The sequence below is a fragment of the Mercenaria mercenaria genome, chromosome 12, assembly GCF_021730395.1.
Source record: "Mercenaria mercenaria strain notata chromosome 12, MADL_Memer_1, whole genome shotgun sequence".
Lineage (NCBI taxonomy): Eukaryota > Metazoa > Mollusca > Bivalvia > Venerida > Veneridae > Mercenaria > Mercenaria mercenaria.
Window position 1 is genome coordinate 57,145,959 of NC_069372.1, and position 23,349 is coordinate 57,169,307.

At 34.5% G+C, this 23,349-nt stretch overlaps 1 protein-coding gene across 3 annotated transcripts; it reads left to right on the top strand.

Moving 5' to 3' along the window:
* The first annotated feature begins 518 nt into the window (after nt 1-518).
* LOC123534810 (uncharacterized) lies at nt 519-23,228 on the top strand. 3 transcript variants are annotated; one of them, XM_045317240.2, is made up of 3 exons: nt 519-1,074; nt 20,410-20,518; nt 20,898-23,228. In XM_045317240.2, exons 1-3 carry the CDS (start codon nt 870-872, stop codon nt 21,205-21,207), a joined length of 624 nt encoding a protein of 207 aa, XP_045173175.2. In that variant the 5' UTR covers nt 519-869; the 3' UTR covers nt 21,208-23,228. The 3 variants fall into 3 exon arrangements, with proteins under 3 accessions (XP_045173175.2, XP_045173173.2, XP_053376127.1); XM_045317238.2 differs by lacking the exon at nt 519-1,074 and adding an exon at nt 3,134-3,643; XM_053520152.1 differs by lacking the exon at nt 519-1,074 and adding an exon at nt 13,341-13,942.
* The last annotated feature ends 121 nt before the right edge of the window (nt 23,229-23,349 follow it).

A 23,349-nucleotide genomic window follows, 5' to 3' on the forward strand; every position in this document is an offset into this window, starting at 1 on the left:
TTAGCTCAGTAGGCAGAGCGTTGGTCTACGGATCTCGGGGTCGTGAGTTCGATCCTCGGGCGGGGCGTATGTTCTCCGTGGCTATTTGATAAACGACATCGTGTCTGAAATCATTAGTCCTCCACCTCTGATTCATGTGGGGAAGTTGGCAGTTACTTGCGGAGAACAGGTTTGTACTGGTACAGAATCCAGGAACACTAGTTAGGTTAACTACCCGCCGTTACATGACTGAAATACTGTTGAAAAACGGCGTTAAACCCTAGTTAGGTTAGGTTAACTACCCGCCGTTACATGACTGAAATACTGTTGAAAAACGGCGTTAAACCCAAAATAAACAAACAAAATGTAATTTTTCAAATACTTTGGATTATTTACTCAATTTCTTAAGTCCGTTATCTTTTAGATATTTTCTCTATTAGATCAAAGCTCATCTTATCTTGTCCCGATAAACTGACATAATTTTGTGACTTAAAATTTATGTCAAACGAAGTAAACTAAACTTTTGAGAGCACCGTTTAGCTAATGTAGAGGTGTTTTGTAAACAATTTTGATTGGATATACTAATTCACTACTTACCTTTCTTTTTTTTTTCAAATATTCAGAGTGGAAAATAAGATTCACGAACACTGAATATGACATATTAAGCAGAGTTGTGTGCGTAGTATCTTTCTGTAAAGATGTTATTTGTGTCCAGTTTCAACGGTCGCCTTATGAGAAAAAAAATCAATCTGATTTTGAAATTTCTCTATGGGCAGTTTTAATACAGGCCTACATAAAGGCTGTTTCCAAAAAAAAAAATTATCACATAACATAAAAGATTTGATCCAAAGTTCAAGTTAGTATACGCACCAAAATTTTACTCAACGGATATGCAAAGTACTTTTCGTGTCAAAGTTGTTCTTGTTGGCGATTATGGTGTAAGTAAAACATCAGTACTCAATTCTGCAATGACGAAGTATTTAAGAATGGCTCATATTCCTTCAAACAGACAATACCTCCAGACAGAAACAGAACTTCGCCTGCAATCGTCTTTATGGCGGGAACCAGTTGTCATGGCGGTATGGGACACGTGTAGTAAGTATAACAAGCATACATAATTTGAAATTTAATCGAAGCGATTATTAAGCTGATTTTAGTCTCTAATTACAGAGTGCAACCTTGCCTTTAGTCAGTATTAGTTGTTGTCTTAAAATGAACCAATCAGCTGCTTAACTTCTTACGCTGGATTCAAAATCTGATTTCTAAGCTTAAATATGAATCTGAAAAAAATGCGTTTCTACAAAGGAGATTACATTTTCACTGTCTTTACAACGATTAAAACTTCCAAGTTTGTCAAACGTTAACGATTTCACGACACAGTACTGAATAGAATTAAGTTTCAAATTGCATCAACATTTGAAAGCCGGCGTCAAAATAGAATTGATAAATTTTAGAAGGTCAGTTGAGTTTATCTTACATCCTTTTTTTTTTGCATCAAGCGCATCTACAAAATGTTATGTGCGTTGTAGACTATAAATGTCGTTGATCTACCTATTTACGTTTTACTATTCTCGGAACTCATTAAAATTGATGGAATGCATTTAGGTACGTGCATACGAGCGCGATCATGAATAATTTATTCACATATTATAATGAACTATAAAAAACTACAAAGGTGGACTTTATGTGACGCTGTTCCCGATCAAACTAGGCTGTTTTTTTAAACCTTTGTGTAAAGCATATTCTATAAACAAGTTAGACTTTTTAAAAAAATGCAAATTTCGGATCGTTTTCTGCACTGCAAAGTGGTGCACGAGTTCTAGAGGGTTTAGTTCTGTATTTCTGACTTTTGTCTTGTAATATTGATAAAGGATGCACGTGTAAACTTGTAAAATGTAGAAGTGCATGCTAAAAAAAGAAGCCATGAAATGTGCACGCATGAAGCTGTAAAGGCAAAAATAACTTAAGTATTAGCATTTGGCTTAAATTTGAAACATAATATTCGATTATAATTGCTACAAACATAATACGAAATCCATAAAAAAGTACCTTCCTACCGACACCCCTACCCATCCCCATCCCCATCCCCACCCCATGTCGTCACATTATTCATTTACACACCAGTAGCAAACACGTATGTTGTATAAACACACAATAAAGTAATAAGAAACCAACGAGAATTTTAAAAATTCTAAAAATTTTTATTATTGTTGAAACGAGCGTGGCTAAAATCTAGACGAAATCATGACGATGTTCTTTATTTGTTCAGTGATTTTGTCCCAATACAAGGACAAAATATCATACGTTATGTTATCAGTTACGGAAGGGAATTAGTGCCATGTATGTGTGTATGTTATTTATTTACTCAAAATTTCGAGATACTAACTTGAAATAACGACTCACTCGAAATTTCGAGATCTGTAACTTACGTAATCTGTCTCGACTTAGTTACTCGAAATTTCGATTATGTTACTCCAAATTGCGTCTTATCAATTCGAAGCTAACTACAATAGTATATGTGTATATATAAGTCCCTAACTAAGATTTGGCGCTTAGTGTAGTCCTCAAGCACCGATACCTATGACATGGAAACACAGACATATCCTATTTGAACGCTTCCTGGCTACCATTTGAGTACCTGGGTAATTTTAGATTTTTAGTGGAAGTCATAGAAACTGATCGAGTAATTTTCTAACATAAATTATTCCACAATATTGAATATATCTGGAAACGTTTCGACCTGGTTTGAGTCCCTACCACCGCAACATGCTTGTATACATCAAAATATAGGTATGCATCCTGGGTATGCAGTGTAATCAGGGGTAGCTCTAGAGGTTATGGTAAGTTATAGATCCATCGATAAATGGCAGTATATATTCAAGTGATGCTGGGTACTATATATGTATATGAAGGGTTAAATTTCTACTATTATATCTAAGAGTCAATAGAATGACATATTCTCCAGGTGACAATTATGACAGATATGGCTATGGCTATAACTTAAGTATATTTTCAAAATGTCATGCTCTTACGTGACACTGAATATTATTTTGTGCATAATTGGTATACGCAGGTAAGAAACAAAATATACATGTATAACTTAATGCAGATTCATATATCAAACTTTTAAATATAAGGTCGCACACAAGTCACTCGCCCCACATTTAGTTTGTGAAAACAGCCAGGACACTGATCAGCAATATATGTCATAATTGTCACAAAGCTTTTAACCATCTTTTTCTAAAACAACAACGACAAAAAAACAACAACAATTTATCTATAACACTGTGTGCTGAATTCCGGACTTTAAAAGAGGAAACATGAAAAAATATCAACACCTATTGACTTTCTTGATTATATTTCCTTAATGACATGTGGAGTATAAGATATTTTAAACAACAATTTTGTGACTTCTTGTGAAAAAAAAAACAACAAAAAACAACAAATACTACAATTATGTCACGCTACGACCACGTGTTTCGAATGCTCGTACTTGGTGATCATAATGTTGGAAAAACTGCCGTTTTAAAATCATTCCGGACGGAAAATTTGGGGAACTTCAGGGGTCGTCGGCATTCTGTGCCTTTGAGACCATTTGTGACCGTCGATATCGAAATGTCCCGAGGAAACAAACAATTGATGATAAAAGCAGTCGACACTGGGGGTAGGTATATATCAAACTCTAGATTTTTGTTGGTATTCACGATCACAACCCTGTTTTAGTCAAAACTGTATCTGTCTTTAGCAAGGTTTGTCTGTACTATAAAGTCGAGTCAGACAAAATGTCTACCAGCAATGGTGCTGTCAATAAATTCCATCTTTCTGCCGTTCCCTTCCGGTGGTCTTTCAAGAAGTATTAGGAATAAGGTCAGTAATTCGGTCGAAAATGTGCTTCCGTGGTGTAGTCGAAAGAAGTCCATAATAAATAGATCCTAATTTTCCCATTTTTTTGCGCAAATTCGTGTAGAACGAGTGCTTTAATCACCGTTTTACACTACTAGAAGACATTCTGCATGAAATGAGACGGTTTTCATGTTCATACACCCCACATAGCAAGTTTTGCAGATCGAAACCGGAAGTAGGTGTTTATTGCGCGGACGAGAGTAAATATGCGCCATTTTTAGGGTAGCAGACCACAACTGACTGGCATTTCACTAGGAACTACATAACCCCCTATTTTCTTTTCATTTTTTCGTTAATTTATGATAGAACTTTCATGAAAAATAGGTGTAGGAAAAAGTGATGTTCTCTAAAGATACGTAAAGACGACCTGAAGTTGTCGGTTTTTATATGAAACAAAGAAGGATTTGAATTACTGACCTTTAACCATTACAGCTAGTCGGTCTCTGTTCATTGGTGTTCTTCAGCACGGGTTTCACTGTATTCGGTTTTGAAAGACGATGACACGTGACAATTAAAGGACGAGAACTGTGACAAGATCTGGGGTACCTTGTCAAGGCAACTTTTAGTTTTACATAGCAGATACAGTCAAACGAATCTGTTCAGACTATCCTTGAAATGAAATATCCTATCTTATTAACAAGTGGTCTATCGAGACAGGTAAAGCTGCACTAAAAACATATAATCTGGGAAAGAAAGGCCAGGCTTCATAGCTGTAGTCTTTATTTTGAGATGGTCTTTCGAACAGGGTTGACTGTAGAAATATATATATATATCTGTGAAAAGTTTCGGTACAATCTATAGGGCAGATTTTTTTTGCGGTGTTGCGAACTATTTCAATAGCACAACTCTTCTGAACTATTTCATTAGCAAATATGTTATGAACTATTTCATTAGCGAATATGTTATGAACTATTTCATTAGCGAATATGTTATGAACTATTTCATTAGCGAATATCTTATGAACTATTTCATTAGCGAATATCTTATGAACTATTTCATTAGCAAATATGTTATGAACTATTTCATTAGCGAATATCTTATGAACTATTTCATTAGCAAATATGTTATGAACTATTTCATTAGCGAATATCTTATGAACTATTTCATTAGCAAATATCTTATACAAATATTAGTAGGTATAATGATCACGATTTGAAAATACACCTTTTCACAAAAACTTGCTATCACTTTATCGCATGTTATTTTACAGACACTGTAAATCGAGCTCCTTTTTAAACTGATCTGTGACTGTGAATCAAACTGACTCACCATCTTGTGACATGGGTGGGTCGAAACGAGATTAAATTATTTTTTTGCACAGGATACGCACGTACATGCTAGACAAGGGTAGCCAAGGTGGCGAAAAGGTTATGATAGGGGTAGACTATTTTTACGAAAGGTGTCTTCTAAAGTAGCAAAGTGATTTTTATTAGTACGCCTCATCCTTTTGCTTTATTTGTATGAAAATGGCTCACGTTATCAGTCTTCTTATATAATTTTGAACAAGACCTTTTAATACAACTTTAATCATGAGTCATTTGTTTGCATACAGTAAAATGCGTATTTGAAAATCCAGTACTGGATTTAACTGAAAATTTGTTGATTAAAATAAATAGTGTTGGGTTTTCGTCTTTGAACATACGTTATTTAGTAATCTTTGTTTGTTTAAATGATTCGAGGGAAAAATCAAATCTTACGTAATACACATTTTTTGTAGATAATATACGCACGTAGTCTGGCACATGTCAATATAAAATAAATGCATGCTGCCAGTAGATTTTCTGAATGTTTCTTAACTTGACATCCTGGTTTGTGTTCTTCCTAATTGCTCGACTTACTGCATTGTCTGAACTCCTTTCAGAAAAATGAATATAGAGGCATATTTAAGTGCAATAAAATGCTAAATCTCAAAAAAACATTTACCTCACATCTAAAATTATAAAACTGAGCTTGAAGACCAGTCTCAGACTCCTGATTTGCCACCGATGTAGCTCATTGTAGAGTTGGAGCGGTCTTCTGCTCATACCCGGAAGTGATTATCTAATGTCGCGTACGGCAAAAATGCGCAAATTATTGCATGTTCGCACGCATTTAGTGTATAATATGTATGATATACTGACTAGAGGTTAGGGTTAGTATCACCATGGTTACAAAATATAAACATCATGTTCAAGGTACTTTTAGTTCAAATTGCTTCAATCCAGCATGTATCCGAGTCTGTAATTTATACCGGCGCTCCAACTCTGCATTGAGTCACAGCCATTTGCCACTGGCCACTCAGAAATCAACCAATCGGGATGCTCGAGTCTTGAGACTGGTGTCCAAGCTCACATTTATAACCTTGAAGAAGAGATTATATAAAATTGCACACATGTTTTCATACCATAAGTTACATATGATGTTTTGTTTTTAAATTCTGCTTCGTATTTCTTTAAATTCTCCTTGGTAATGGAAAGCACATCCCGTCACGGAAAATAATGGAAGTCAGAACATTTTTGCTTTCAATTCTCTGTAATTATAATGCAGTATTTTCACGTGAGCAAAGAGACTCCTACTTGCATTAGCTTATCAAAACGCATGGTTTTATTACGTGATTAAAGTATATCGACCTTTCCTTCACGCGCACTATCTTACGACGAACCTTGGATCTATGGCAAGGTCTGCCTTGGTTAAGGTTGCTGGGGTGTTCGATCATATTTTTCTTCAAGCGACATTTGTGTATCTCATTATTAACTTGGTAAAGAGATTGTTATGGTACTTAAAACTTAAAGATACCTAAGGTATCTATGGGTCCCTGCACCAGAGAGTCATCCAGCTGGAAGGTGGAAGGTTGGTGGTTCTTCCCAGATGTCAGCTGGTGCCTGATATTATTCATTAAGGGACACCTGGGTCTTCATTCGCTACAAAAAACCTGGAATATTGCCATATCCCATAAGTTTAAAAGGCTGACCAAAAATAGATACTGACTTGGTAAGTGATGATGGGAATATTTGTTTAAACCTGATAATCAAAATTTATTCTCCTTTACAAAATCTTACATATATCTGACAGTTTGAAGAACACTTGACCTTTGATAACATTAATTTGACAATTTCACTGATCTCACCAAAACAACTGATAAGCCCTTACTAAAATTGGTAGCTTATCAAACTGTTAGGTCACTGACAGATATAAAAATTTAATTGTCTCTGTTATCTATACTAGAGATAGATATGATATCATTTTCAAACAAGCTCAAGGTTTTCTGATTTGAATAAATTTGAACACTTTGGTTTTCTAGTTATTGTACATATGATAGGTATGACTAGGTATCTATCTAATATGGCTAAATATGTATGCGTTTAAAGAGATCACGAAAATAACGTGCAGAACTTCTTTAGAACCAAGAGTGCCATCATGGCCCTTATTCGCTAGGTAACAATTTTATGAGAGTCATACAAGAAATATTCCTGTCAACGGTTGCTTTGAAAACTGCCCTGCACATTCAGAGATTTTTTCCCAAAGTTTTGTATATAGCCATATATATGGACCACTAGCCCCACTTCTCTCTATCTATCTCTCTTTTCTCCCGACCCATCCCAATCCCCATCCCCCGCCAGCTTTATTTCTATTTGACATATTTAGATGAGTTTAACAATCATTTTTGTGAGAAACTATTTCAGAATCCAACAAACGTTTAACGAGGAGTTGCATTTGAAGAATTTTCTTGTTTTAGCCTTGGTCATCATGTTTTTTTTTAAAATATCAGGAAAAAGGAATGTTTTTAATATCGGTTCACCAAAGGAATATTGGTATGAAATTATTTTAAAATCGGACAAAAGGTTCAAGAGAGGATGTTGTTTGAAGAATTTTCTATTCTTATCTCGAACGACCATGTTTTATTTTTTTTGATATATCAAAATAATTTGAACAGTCTGGGTAAATTACCAGCCAAAAACATGTGTTGGAAATATTTTCAGTTCGGGCAAATAGTTCCTGATAAGAAGATTTCTAAAATTTCCAGTAGATTACATATCAGAAAAAGTGACTACGCCCTCAGGCTGGCGGCGATGCGAGTTAATTTGAATAATCTTGGTGAAGGGTTACCCAATGAACATAGGTATAATTTCAAATCTGGCCATCAGTTTCTTACTAATGTTTCCACATAAAACAAATATGGAAAAAAGTGACCACGCCCTCTTTGTGAAAAATCAGGCAAGAAAAATGAATAGTTGATCTATGTATTAGTCGATGATTACCCAAGACACATTTCTAAGAAAGTATTTCAAATCGGACCAGCAGTTAGTAAAGGGTTAATTTTCCGTTTTAACTTAGTGGTGATATTATTGTAGGTTAGTCGGAATAATTTGAACAATCTTGCTAATAGGACCCCAAAGAATCAATCTTAAAACTTTTAAAATGCCCACACCCACTATATACATATAGGGGAAAGTGGCTACGCCCTCTCAAGATCATGTTGTTGTTTTTTTTTTCACGTACGGAATAATTTAACCATTCTTGTATAGGGATGCCCAGTAAACATTTGTGTGAAATTATTTTAAAATCAGGCTAGCCAGCAGTCACTGATAAGAAGGGTTTTTTTTTAAGTTTAGTTTACTGACCACTTTCTCTTGTGGCCATGATTTTTAAGAATCGGAATAATTTGAACAATATTGGTACAGGAGATTATTTTAAAATCGGACAAGCAGTTTCTGACTAGATTATTTTTTAAATTCACACTATGTACCTAAAGGAATATTGACCATGCCTCTTTTTGTTGACAAATTTGAACTGAGGGTAATACAGACGTACACGGCTAATCAAGCAGCGCTTTCAGGCTTGTTTGTTAAAGACAGACAGAAAATAACCCTCCATATTTTTCCAAGTTAAAAAAGCATTTACTTAATTTATTAAGTCAGGTACTGTTTTTATTTCCTTTTGGATCCGATAGACCTTATTACACATGATATCAATATTTCTTATGTACGTCTGGACAGTTACTGTCGACATGTCAGACAAAATTTGTTAGAAGATACATGACCCCTTCTTTGCTTGTGTGTATTTTTTGTTATTTAAAGGTAATTTATGACCGTAAAAACTAAGTCATTTAAAAATATGGTTGGCTATGTGTGACATCTTGAAAATTGTTTATCTTATGGAGAACATAAATTATAGCAAATTTATTTGCTACTTTTCCACCTATAATTTTTAACAGTCATGTGAGGAATATTTCTATAATAACAATTCAGAATCAACCAGCGGTTTAAGGAAGATTTTTGTATTTAGCTTTGGCGGCCCCTTTACTATGTGCAACATGACGGGACCAAACGCTAAGTTACATCAATAACCTTGGCACTGTTCGAAGCTTTGAATATGGTATTTGGAAACTCGTTTTCAAAAATTTAACCATACACGAAGTGAGTGTGTATAGACCCCCGGCACTACCGACTGGTAACCAGTTCGTTGCTGAACTTTTTGATTTCATCGAAAAATATTTTACCACATTATGACAATTTACTTATAATGGGAGATTTCAACTTGCATATAAACGATGACAACAGTTCTATTACAAACTTCAAGGACTCCCTAGTAGCAATGGGCCTATAACAACACGTTGATTTCAGTACTCATACTGGAGGATATAGCTTGGATCTAGTCATGATAATGATGTTCTTGTAGAGAAATGTGAGCATGGACCATTTTTATCTGATCACTGTGTTGTTAAGGTTCTCTTAGATGTTAAAAAAGAGACTGTTACTAGTAGGAGCGTGTCATTTAGAAACTTTAAAAATTTGAACGAATCAGAATTTTCCAGCGACTTAAGTGCAATAAACGTTGATTCACAGAATATAGACAAGTTTGTGAAAGAATTTGAATCGGAAATAGAGGATGTCCTGAATAAGCACGCTCCACTAAAAGAAAAAAAACTATAACTCGAAGAGCACTCAAACCGTGGTTCAATAAAATATTGCAACATCTAAAGCAACAAGTTAGAAAGTCCGAGCGTACATTGAGGCGTTATGGTAAAACAGATCAGTTTGAGTCGTATAAACAAATAAGAAATGAATTCAATTTTGAAATCAAACGTCAAAAGAGAAACACACTCAGTGAAAAGATAGAGAACGCTAAAGGTGATTCCAAGACTCTGTATGGATTGGTATCTGAGCTAACTGGTACCAAATCTGAAAACTCACTGCCTCAAGGAGAGTCTAATAATTAATTGATCGAAATATTATCTGACTTTTCATGGCAAAATCTCAAAAATACGTCAATCCCTAAGTGAATACCAAAACTTTGAACTTCAAGTAAAGGATATACAAAATTTAAACAAGTTGACTGAACTGACTCAAGATTAAGTGAAAAGTTTCATCAATGAATTGAGTACTACGTCTTCAGGGTTAGATATTTTGCCAACACGTATTCTGAAATCACATGTAGATGAACTTCTTTCTAGTATCAATAAATTGGTGAATCTCTCATTACAACAAGGTGTTTTCCCTGTGAAATACAAAAAGCAGTTGTTAGACCTCTGCTAAAAAGCCGGTCTTGAACTAGAGCTTTCCAATTATCGTCCTGTGAGTAATTCATCATTTCTATCAAAACTTATTGAGAAAGCTGTTCTTTACAGATTAAACAAATATGTAAATCAAAACAGTCTTTTGCCTAAGAACCAGTCTGCATACAGGAAATACCATTCCTGTGAATCTGCGCTACTTCGGCTGGTCAATAATCTTCTAAGGGGTATGGAGAAAAAGGAAGTCATGGCCCTTATTGCGATTGACTTAAGTGCTGCATTTGACACTGTCGACCACGACATTCTTCTAGATGTCCTAAAAGCACAATATGGCGTCTGTGATACAGCTCTTCAATGGGTAAACTCCTATTTAAGGCCTCGTACTTGTAAGATTAATATCAACAATGTATATTCATCAGACCGACATCTTGAATGCAGTGTGCCCCAGGGCAGTTGCCTTGGTCCTTGGCTGTATCTCATCTATGCTGGAACTCTTTTTGATGTCATTCCAAAATCCATATCAGTCTACGGTTTTGCTGATGATCATATAGCAAATTAAAGCTTTCGTCCTACATCTGTTTCCGTAGAATCACAAGCGATCGGAGACCTTGAAAGGTGCGCAGTTATAATCAATGACTGGATGAATAGAAACAAACTGAAAATGAACACTTCCAAAACTGAATTTATTATGTTTGGTAGCAGACCTAAATTGAACAAATGCTTTATAAATTCCATTAACATTGCTGGTGATGATGTCAAACGTGAAAGCACAATTAGATATCTCGGTGCATTTCTTGACGAAACCTTGAACTTTAAAGATCATGTAAATCGCAAATGTCGTACGCCATTTTGAATTACCTACGAATTAAAAACATCCGAAAATACTTAACAAAGACAGCCACTGAAATTTTAGTTTTGTCTCTAGTTATTTCACATCCGGATTATTGCAATGTCATACTGTATGGTGTAGCTAACTGTTAGGTGCGTAAGATGCAACGTATTCAAAACATGTGTGCAAAACTTGTCCTTAACAGGAGGAAATTTGACAGTTCTAAACAAGCATTGTATCACTTACATTGGTTGCGGGTGAAAGCAAGAATTGAGTTCAAGATACTTTCTTTCATGTATAGCTGTCACACTGTCAGAGCGCCTCTGTATTTAACAGAATTGCTTACAGAGTATATTCCTAGTAGACCAGGTTTGAGATCGTCTGAAAATTCTGAATGTCGTTATGTTGTTTCATACAACAAGTGCAAAACATTCAATGATAGAAGTTTCTGTACTATTGGTCCAAAACTTTGGAAGGAACTGCCGTTATAACTACGCAAAAGTAAATTACTTGACACATTCAAAAAAAAATGTTAAGACACTGTATTTCAGAGATTTCGCGGCATTGTTTTAAATTTTTTGATAACTGTTTATCATGCCAAAACAGCAGGTGATAGTTCTTAAATTTTTGTAAAAAGTTTTACATTTCAACATTTAAATTTCCAAGATTTGTTTAATAAACGCACTTGTTGGTAAGGCTCTAAGGGTAGGGTAGTGTGTAGTACATGTATTTCTTTCTTAAATAGTATATGATGGTACCATTAACCGGGAGGTTTGAACCTCTTTATGCAGCTCGTCTGGGCGTACCAGATGCTGTAAGCACTGGTACTCGCAATAGGGGTAAAATGACCTCATGGGGAGGGGTGCGGTCATGACTGTTTGTTACAATAAGGCTGTTATTATTATTATTCTCATTTCTACTATTATTATTATTATGTTCAACGCCATTGAATATATCATTGTATAAAAATAGGCGTTTAATCAAATTATTCAAACGGTGTCAAGTGAAACAGTGTAAACGGACGGAGAGTGACCACAACAGCTCACATTGAGAATATGTTGAGCTAAAAAATGTATTCGTTTTCTGCTAAGCACAACTGGCAACTTCATGATCTTTATAATATTTTCAAACTATCTTTACATTTTTATCGACCATATGTTGAGCTGTGTCCGCCCAGTCATATTGCTTCATGGCTTTAATCTGTTCAAATGGATAAAAAGGTCGTGACCAAAGACAGGTTCAGTTCATTTACTGGACAAAAGGTCGTCTACATATAAGCGTACTGTAAAAATGCTAATTAGCACGTTTTACCTTGACAGTGTCTTTATAAACAAACTATAAACAATCTAAAATTAAGTTTTACATATACTAAGTTATCATATGATTTTATTCTTTTCAAATGTCGAAAGGTCAAGGACTGCGTGTCCCAATTAGATACAATACTAGACGTATGTGTTTACTTTTTTGCACCAACATAATTGTTAATTGTTTTTATTGATATATTTAGAGACGTTTTATCACGCCCATTGAATGCACATTCGGGCAAATAATTAATTCGATTTAATTCTTGTTTTAGTAATTGTTTTATGCACACTGAATGCTTTTTAGTTATTTGTAGTCACAAACATCGACTTATTTAATAATGCAGATATGATCATATATTACATACGGTTACACCCTGGAATGCGCAAATCATGATTATCCACCTTTTATATTATTTTGTTAAAATCGCAAATGTGAACTATAAGCAGCGTGTACCCATTTTGAGTCAGTTAGGTGATATTGGGCCATCACTGCCCTGTTGTCATTAATGGAGTCTGTCAAAATTTCTATGTCATTTTGGCATACATGTATGCAGAAATTATTATACAATTTAGTTTTTATTAACTTCCCCCAGTAGTGAATTTACATATAGTGTCTATCTTTATAACTACAGCTCACATGACAGACAGGCACTTTGATTATTTTTTGGGAGTATACTTTACCAATAAAATATTGTTTTATTGTCAATGATTCACTTATTTATAGTTTAACCGTCATGCGTTTTGTTTATGTAATGGGACACCTCAGTTTCTATTCAAGGTCTGAATTTTCTGTTATCTCTGTCGTTTAAAATAGAAAAAGAGTAAATATTTTTGTTTAGCTAATCGGGAAAGATTTGAACGGTCGTCTGTTCCCTTTATAAACGAGATTTTGCGATATTTTACAAACATATAACATAACAAAGTCGAGAAATGATGCAAATTTAATAGTGTAGTTTCATTGTGCACAAAGTTAAAGTGTTTTGGATATTATATACATTCTTGCACAACAGTGTATTTACCTGTGTGAATAAGCACTTTTATTTGTTTGTTCTATGTTTACACTTTTTGTTAAAAAATATATATTACTTTAACTTTACGAGTGCGAAACAAATTTCATAACTTAATAGAAAAGGACAGATTAAAAAAGGCAATTGTTGGCGTATAGCTGAATGGTTTAGCAAGCGACTATGGGGAAAATTAGATACTGCTGCAGAGGCAGTGGGAATAGCCCCGGAATCATGGACATGACGCCACAATTTGTGCTTAACACTTTACTTCTTGGAGATTATAATGTCGGGAAAACTTCAATTATACACCTACTGACAGGAATGAAAAAGTGCCCAAAGCTGGTTGAACGTTACTGTCCGCTGTCTGTAAGTGTACAACTTAATCGGAAAGGGAAACACGTGCTTTTGAAAATCACAGACACGGGAGGTAGGCGATATGACATATTTTATGAAGAAATATTCTATTATGGCTGATTACCCACATAGTGGTCCTGATTATTTCTTCTTATGATTGTCTGCTCAACTTTTGACTTGTTCTTATTAAATTATTTCTACATTTTATCATCATCATCATCATCATCATCATCATTTATAGTAATGGCAAACGTTCAAAATTGTGGCCATGCGTAGCCATTTCGAATAAAGAAAGACCACTTCAGAACAGATTTACCCGTCTTTAGAGAACATCATTTTTCCAAGTGTAATTCTAATTAGTTATGGTCTGCGACACATGCTGACTCGTGTCCGTACATTTGACTCCCACCTACACATTTGTCATCATTTGACTATACACACGAAACTACAGAATACAGTCTTATTAAATGTGATTAATTAAGTTAAGAATCTGTTACTTTTAATCTTTTCCCGTTTTTAATCGAATGGCAAAATATTTTTCCTGCGACAACTTTTACCCGTCGATTTTCCGAAATAAAATTAGTATAATGCATTGCAGGTTATAGGCTTTAATGTTTAGCGGGTTAGTTGCTTTTGCATATTCGAATGAGAAACAATAAATACTGCCCGACGTGACCAAGGCGCCGAAACTCTGATCAGCCATCCATGTAGATTCAGCTTGGTTTTTAATGATTTTTTCGCATGCGTTTTTGTAGAATTTAAAATTTTACTATCCCAAGTCCCCATAAAAATGAAATACATTTAATGTGTATGCTGTCTCGAGTAAGACTGAATTGAGCTACATTATTTCCAATCTGAAAGGAAAGTTTAAATGTTAATTTCGTACCATGAACTTTGCATGACCGTAAGCAGATGTTAAGAACGACAAAGGAAATGTGTTCGTATATTCACTTTTAAGTCGTGATTACAATTTAATGCAAACTGGGCTGTTACCGTAAGAAAATCAAATATCACTTTTCAAAGACCTGAATTAATACATTTAACAAGGGCATATCTTATCTTGTGTCCAAAATTTTAACTCAGTTCACAATTTTGGAACAAAATATAAGGAACTATACACTTGATACAAAAGAACATGTACATTTTCATACCTTAAAACTGCAGAAAATTATAAAAAAAAATGTATAACAATCATCAGTGTAGAAATGCTATTTTTGCTGTCTTTTGTTTTAATAAAAACGTACATTTTCAGATAGTTCATGATGTCCTGATTTCTGGAGATTATTCTTATCTCAGATATTTGTTAAATTCTCTATTTCTATTATGAAATTAAAAGCATTGATCCAATACTTATGTTGGCTGATTTAGGACATTTCATTGTCGTGCTACGCGGTTTATGTACGTAGAACATTTCGTGTGGTATCGATCATGGTCATGATGGTGCGCGCCACAATTTTGGAAGTTTTGTTGTCTTGTCTTCACGCGCCAGTGCCACAAAATGAAAGTGTAACGCGCCATAACGAAACATTGCAACGGAACGAAACATTTTTTTTTAAGTTAATTAAATGTGCACCCTCGTGAAACAGTGAAACTATTAATTTTGTCCTGACGCACGCCAAAGCGCCAGTTCGAATTTTTTTTTTTTGATGACGCGCACACCAGCATGAAATGAAATGGTTCGTTTTGTTGCTTTCAATGTTTCGTTGTGGCGCTTTGACACGCACTAGGACGACAAAACGGAATACATGCATAGACGTGAACCCAAGTCTTTAAACAGATACATTACTAAGTCCATGCCTTTAATATTCAATAATAACGAAGGTAAAGCTATCTGAGGCGTTGAATACTGAAGTATTTACATTTGAAGATAACAGTCAAGTGACGCAGGAGGTTATCAAGACAACAATCGTGTGTTAGATCGTTAAAGATAGTTATCAATAAAAGTAATAACATAAGTATTGTTCTAAATATAGGGCGTTCGATCTTTGCTTTTATTGAAACAATCACACGATTTACTTCATGTAAATAAACTTCAAACATGTTATACTAAATTAATGCGTTTTTGCTACAAAACTGCACACTAAAAGCACACATTCCTAAAAAAATGTATTTTCGTAATTATGGTAGCTGTTTTTTGCCTTTTCGTAACGAAATGGCACAAATCAGCCGCCATAGTACTCGATTGCTTTGAAGTTCCGTTGTAACGTATATGTGACGTATATAAAATGTTCCGTTGTAAAGCATATGAAATATTCAGTTGTAACGTGTACGAAATGTTCAGTTATAACGCATGTGAAATACTCCGTTGTAACGTACCTGAAAGTGCCTGCGACGTGTAGAATAAGATATCGAAAATCACGTGGCATGATAGTTCGTTTGATATTCATGTTTGTAAGTTTTTAATTTAACAACACGAAATAAAAGTGGTCACGTTTTCCCGATTGATCATATCGCTGTATATTTGCGATGCACCATTGTTAAAATTGAGTGCAGTCATAAATCGATTAAATTCTGATTTCTTCATGACACATACTATAATCATTCACCTCGGTGATGTCTCGTATTGAGGAAAGTCGTCATTGTTTCTTTGGAAACAGGAACATTCTAAAGCTAACTTACATTATGATACTTCTTCAGCAGACTTGGAAATAAAAACGTTTAAGCTTTTTACGGAATAATTGCCCAAATATCGTCAGACATATCGCCGGTGGTTCGATTATTAAAAAAGATATTTTAGAAATGGAAATGTTATCAACTTCATTGAAACCGTAATCAGTACAAGAAAACTAAGATAACGGACGATAGAAAGACTGGACATTTTTGTAAACGAAATAGTCAGACTGGTCACCAAGTTCATTTATCAGCAGTGGTCAAAAATTGGTGAGTCACTCGAAAAATCACATTGATCAAAACGTGAAAAGTCACTGAACTTATAAAATAAGCGAAATTTTAAGTTGAGAAACTGGGATAGATGAATTTAAAAATCAATCAAGGACAGTCAGTCAGTGCTTGACCACATAAATATAAAGACAAAATCAAATTGTTTAAGTAAACAAAACACGAAGACCCAAACGTGAATAGCGTGCTGAATTTCATGAAAGGATTTGCAAAGCGAGACCTAAAACCACGCATAGAAAAAAGAACTTTTTAGCTCAGTGTTATGTTACCAAGAAAGGATAAATCTGGATCAAAATAAAAATTGGATTTTTTTATTCTTGCTTTCTTAAATCGCTTGAATGATAACTCTGATTCTAGTGGCACAGAAATGAACAGAAGAAGAAGACCGACTATCCCGTCATTTTTCAAACGAAAAAATCAAAAGCGAGAATCAGTTTTTGAACAGACACCGGATTATTATTTAAAAACGGTGTTGCTAGGCGACTGCAGTTCAGGAAAGACAACTCTAGCCAACAAATTCAGCTGTAACGTATGTAAAACAAGTTATCTTAAAAGACCGTCAGATGAGAACGTTAGAATTATGGAATTTATTGACAGCATCATTAAAGTTTCAGAAAAGCAAGTTCTCATACGGGTTTATGATACTGCTGGTAGGTCTTTTATCTGACCCGAGTTTTAATGTTAAGCTGAAACCTGAGCTAACAACCACCCGTAGATAGAGAATATCTGGCTTTGTTTAGGTCATTAGTTTCATGTCTGATTTAAACATTTGCAACTTCTACTTTAACCTTTGATTAAGACCACTTTTGAATAAAGACAACTTTTGGCCCTCTCTAATAGGTGGTCTTTAAAGACAGGGTTTGACTGTATTTTTCCTACTTTCTCAAAGTATTAAATGTTGAATTTTGAAATAAAATGATATGTTCATATCCTAAACTTTCAACATAATTTATATGAGAACAATATACGGGGAAAAACCAATCCATGGTACATTAAAAGGGGAAATTCATTTCATTTTTGTGCAATATAATATTTTCTGTTTATAAAATAAGGGCGTTTTATTGAAAAAAAAAGTTTTTATATTTCATTATTTTGATTCGTTTGAAAGTAAGATTCTCAACATCGTCGTCCAAGGATTCACAATAAATAAAGATCCTCAAATATTTAGCGTTCTCGTCGTCGTCCAATGATTCATCGTAAAATAAGATCCTAAGGTAGTTAGCGTGCTCGTCGTCGTCCAATGATTCATCGTAAAGTAAGATCCTAAGGTTCTTAGCGTTCTTGTTGTCGTCCAATGATTCATCGTAAAGTAAGATCCTAAGGTAGTGAGCGTACTCGTCGTCTTCCAATGATTCATCGTAAAGTAAGATCCTAAGGTAGTTAGGGTTCTCGTCGTCGTCCAATGATTCATTGTAAAGTAAGATCCTAAGGTATTTAGTGTTCTTGTCGACGTCCAATGATTCATCGAAAAGTAAGATCCTAAGATAGTTAGTGTTCTCGTCGTCGTCCAATGATTCATCGTAAAGTAAGATCCTAACGTAGTTAGCGTTCTCGTTGTCGTCCATTGATTCATCATTAGTAAGATCCTAAGGTAGTTAGCGTTCTTGTCGTCGTCCAATGATTTATCGAAAAGTAAGATCCTAAGGTAGTTAGTGTTCTCGTCGTCGTCGTCCAATGATTCATCGTAATGTAAGATCCTAAGGTAGTTAGCATTCTCGTCGTCGTCCATTATTTCATCATTAGTAAGATCCTCAAATAAATAACGTTCTCGTCGCCGTCCATTGATTCGTCGTAAAGTAAGATCCTCAAATAGTTAGCGTTTTCTTCGCTGTCTATTGATTCGTCATAAAGTAAGATCCTCAAATAGTTAGCGTTTTCTTCGCTGTCTATTGATTCGTCATAAAGTAAGATCCTCAAATAGTCAGCGTTTTCGTCTTTGTCTATTGATTCGTCATAAAGTAAGATCCTCAAATAGTAAGCGTTTTCGTCGTTGTCCATTGATTCATCATAAAGTAAAATCCTCACATAGTTAGCGTTTTCGTCGCTGTCCATTGATTTATCATAAAGTAAGATCCCCAAATAGTTAACGTTCTCGTCGTCGTCCATTGATTCATCATAAAGCGAAATCCTCAAAGAGTTAGCGTTCTCGTTGTCGTCCATTGATTCATCATAAAGTGAAATCCTCAAAGAGTTAGCGTTCTCGTCGTCGTCCATTGATTCATCATTAAGTGAAATCCTCGAATAGTTAGCGTTCTCGTCGTCTGCACTTGCAGATCTTGTTCAATCTTAAGCCGGTAAATAATATGTGCTTTCAAGATTTACATTTCAAACAGAAATTTTCGAAAGAAAACATGAATACCTGTTCTAAATACCATGAGTAAAGTGTCGTGTGTTGATACAGACAATAGAATTTTAATGAAGCGAAAAGTGATTAAGGTAATGGGGGAAGAAATAAATAGCATATGGCATCTACGTCCTTCTGCTGCATTAGGGTACACAGTTCTTTTTCCCCAGTCACGAGTTCCAAGAGATTGTAAGTTCTATAAAAGTTATCATTTTTATATACATTTGAAAACTTTATTCATTATTCTAATATACTCGTTTCTGTTAAAACACGCTTACACTAGAATGACAACACGTTAACATGCGGTTTTTGTTGCGACCAAGAAAGAGCGCTACTATATTTTATCTACTGTTTTAGATTTAGGGCCATATCAGAATCGAAATAATTTATAGTAAAACCATGTTTTAACCGTGACTATTTATACACTCGAGCGGTAATACGTCGTGCAAATAATATACATTTGAATAATTTATTCATTATTAGAGCGCTATCTACAGATTATTTCTTACTAAATTTATTAAGCATATTATTGGCATTGCTTTTTAAAAGATATTACAGTTGTAAGTTATTCGTATTTCCATTTTGTTACATGATATTTTTATTTTCCTTCTGCTATATTATCAACCCTTTTTCAACCCATTTTCCCACTGAGTGTCATTGCCCTTGCCTTCATTTTTATATAATTTGTTGTTATGTTATTATCTACAGTCATTTTCTGGCGTTACAATATTTAGTTGCCGGTTACGACATTATTTCATAATTTCTATGATATACTTATATATACTATAGTTGGATATAATAGCCACATGTACCAATTACCTATGTCATGCTGACAGTTCATCATATTTCACATTCTAGATCAGGTGCATCTTCACCTTGAAATAATGTTAAAATTACGCTGCACTGCATTTGTTATGTGTAATTTGAGAAACCTTATCAGCATTTATAGGTTACTACGGAAATATTTTGTGACATTATACCCATATAACTTTAACAATTATCTATGTTTAGCACATGTCGTGTGTCGCCCGTCGTGTTTTAGGTCGACGTATAACACGACGCACGTCAAGATGCGTGACAAAACGACATAAATGTCGTGATGTCGTGTCGTATTATCGCCCATCGTAACATGTGTCTAACGTCGTGTCGTACTGTCGCGCTGTTCTAGGTTGGAATCGTCAGCCATTTACAGTATCAAGTTATCGTCTACCTCATCAATAATATATCAGAATGTTAATTTAACCCTTGCTTGATATACATCTGTACATCAATTGAAAGTCCATATTTTCTCTTTCCAGGCCAAGAGAAGTTCCGAAGTCTAACAGCGTCTTATTATAGGGGAGCGCACGGATGTCTCGTGCTGTTTGACGTAACAAAGGAGAGCACGTTCAACAATCTCACTTACTGGTAAAAAATCACCTTGCAATAAAAAATCATATTTAATGAGCAATGCGAATAAAATAGTGTTATAAATATCAGCATGTATTGCGATTTATCATAATTCACTTTCAAACTTTCTCTTTTTCAATTTTGCCATACATGATTTTTACTTTTGACTTGTTTTCTGGTCAAAGTTTTTTTTTTCATTTTCTACTGTTAATAAATAATTTACAGAAATACCTTGTAAACATCTTATACTTCAGTTATCTAAATTTTGTGATTTATGCATTTTTATATTCTATATGGCTTCTAAATATTTCTAAATACATGTAACATTTTTGACCCACCGCTCATAACCGAAATGTCAGCATCATTGAATTTAGAAAAAGTCATTTCCTTCATACAGGCTTCATGATCTGAAAGAATACTCCACACATCCCGAAATCTCGACAATTCTCGTTGGCACAAAATGCCACGTGACACCAGACGAGCGCGAGGTATCATACGATCGCGCTCAAAAATTCGCGGAAAGTGTTGGACTACCTTATATGGAAGTTAGCGCCGAAGAAGGCAAAAACGTGACTGAAGTTTTTGAAAGACTGGCAGATATTATCATAGAGAACCTCACAAAGGATTCAACACCTAACATGCAACAGCCCAACAGAGTTATACTGTCAGAACAACAAAAACAGAAGAAACAGTGGTGTTCGTGCTGAAAAAGAACACAACAGCAAAAAACAAAAACACTTATACGAAGTGGTTTAATACATTTTTATACCTCAGGGAGAGGTTTTGTACACTGGTTTGAACCCTTCAGTTACAGAATGCATTTCTCGCTGTTGCTGAACGATAATCTCGTACAAACGAGATTTTGTGATATCACTTTCTCAGAAAAAAAGACTGAGTTAATATAAAAGTGTTGCAGTAGCTGTTAACAGTATAACATAACTATTTAAAAGAAAAATGCTCTGAAAATTCGAAAAAATTAGAATTCGAATCAATTCAAAGTAGCGAGTCGAGTCAAAAGAAACGTTTAACTGATAAAGTTGACATTTAAATTCTGGTCGTCTTAGCTACGTGCAAGATTAGCATTCATACAAGAAATGTTTTAAATTAAAATGATTATTGAAACAAAAGTGTTTGGAGATCTAGTCAGTGACGAAGCAAAATATGTGTGCTTGAAAACATAATCATCCGGAGATAGTCAGATCGTTTTGAAATATCTATGTGCATTTAATACATGAATGTATTTTTGTCGGCCTTATGTTTGTATATATGTGTTGGGACAGTTAGTGACTGGATACAAAAAGACTCTGTATGTAAATATTTAGGAAACATCTCTTATTACATTTTGATCTCACAATTAGATTGTTTAAAGGACTTTCTTCTATTCTGGAAAGAAATATTACGGAAAAAGATTATCTCAAAGACAACCTTTTTTCTGATAAAGTTCTAAGGTTTTGGGTTCATTTTCGCCACGAATTATTTACAATGTGTACTACAAGTTTGCATTTGCTAAATATACCTTGTAGTTATTAAGAAAATATTGAATGTATCACTTTACATCTAATTACATTTCAAAATAAATTTCAGCAACATGGCCTGTACTGAAAAGTATTCGACATTTTATTTTTGTCTTTTTCAATTGTGTATTTCATACAGTTGCTACAAGTTTTTGCGCAAATTTCAAAATTTTAAACAGTCGTTTCATTGATCAACATTGGAGGCCTTATGTTATTTACCGTGTACAGAATTGGCAGATTTTTTTTCCAGAATTTGTTTTGTTTGTTGCTATCTATACTGTTAATTATGTTCCATTGCGTTATTTGTTTTGTAAATATATATCTAGTCCATTCTTGCAGCCACATCCTTTTTTCGTCACATTTGTAAGGGACATGTGCCCAGAAGAACATGATCTATTAAACGTACTATCTACAGTGAGAAACAAATACAATATATCAATAATCAAAAAAAGAAGTTGGTATTCTACGATTATGATGTACATATTATTGCTAATTCATGTAATATTTGAGCCGTGCCATGAGAAAATCAACATAGTGGGTTTGCGACCAGCATGGATCCAGACCAGCCTGCGCATCCGCACAGTCTGTTCAGGCTCCATGCTGTTCGCTTTTAAAGCCTATTGGAATTGAAGAAACTGTTAGCGAACAGCATGGATCCTGACCAGACTGCGCGGATGCGCAGTCTGGTCTGGATCCATGCTGGTCGCACACCCACTATGTTGGTTTTCTCATGGCGCGGCTCATTTCATTCGCGTTACTCACGCTTTTCAGGGCTTTTTTTTTTTTACAAATTTCAAATCATACACGAGTATTATAACTTATAACTCACCGAAACACTGTATATTTATTAATCGAAGTCGCGTATGAACGAGCACTAATTGTACCATGAATTTGAAATATATGAATTAAGATGGAGGAATGCCCATTTATGCGATTTGAAAATAGATAATTTATGTTATAAGATCCACAGTAGTCTGTAAATTGTCTCCACATTTTCTTATAAAGAATTTAAATATCAGTAACATTTCAATGTTTCTTGTACTGTTTGACTTACTGTTTATTTGCCTATGTTAAAATCCAAAAAATAAGAGATTTAACAATTGCTCCACGATGATTCTCTTTATTTGTATGATACATGTAACTCTGTTGTTTGTTCTGTTTCTGTTTGTTTTTCACTATTTATTTAACATTTATTTAATAAAAGCTGAAAACAGGTGTACATGGGTCAAGACTAACAAACAAACCTAAATCAGTCAGGTATGAACTCTTTAAGCATTCAGAATTGGTTGAAGTACATGTAAAATAGCAAAACTGAAAACCTATCTTTAAATGTTT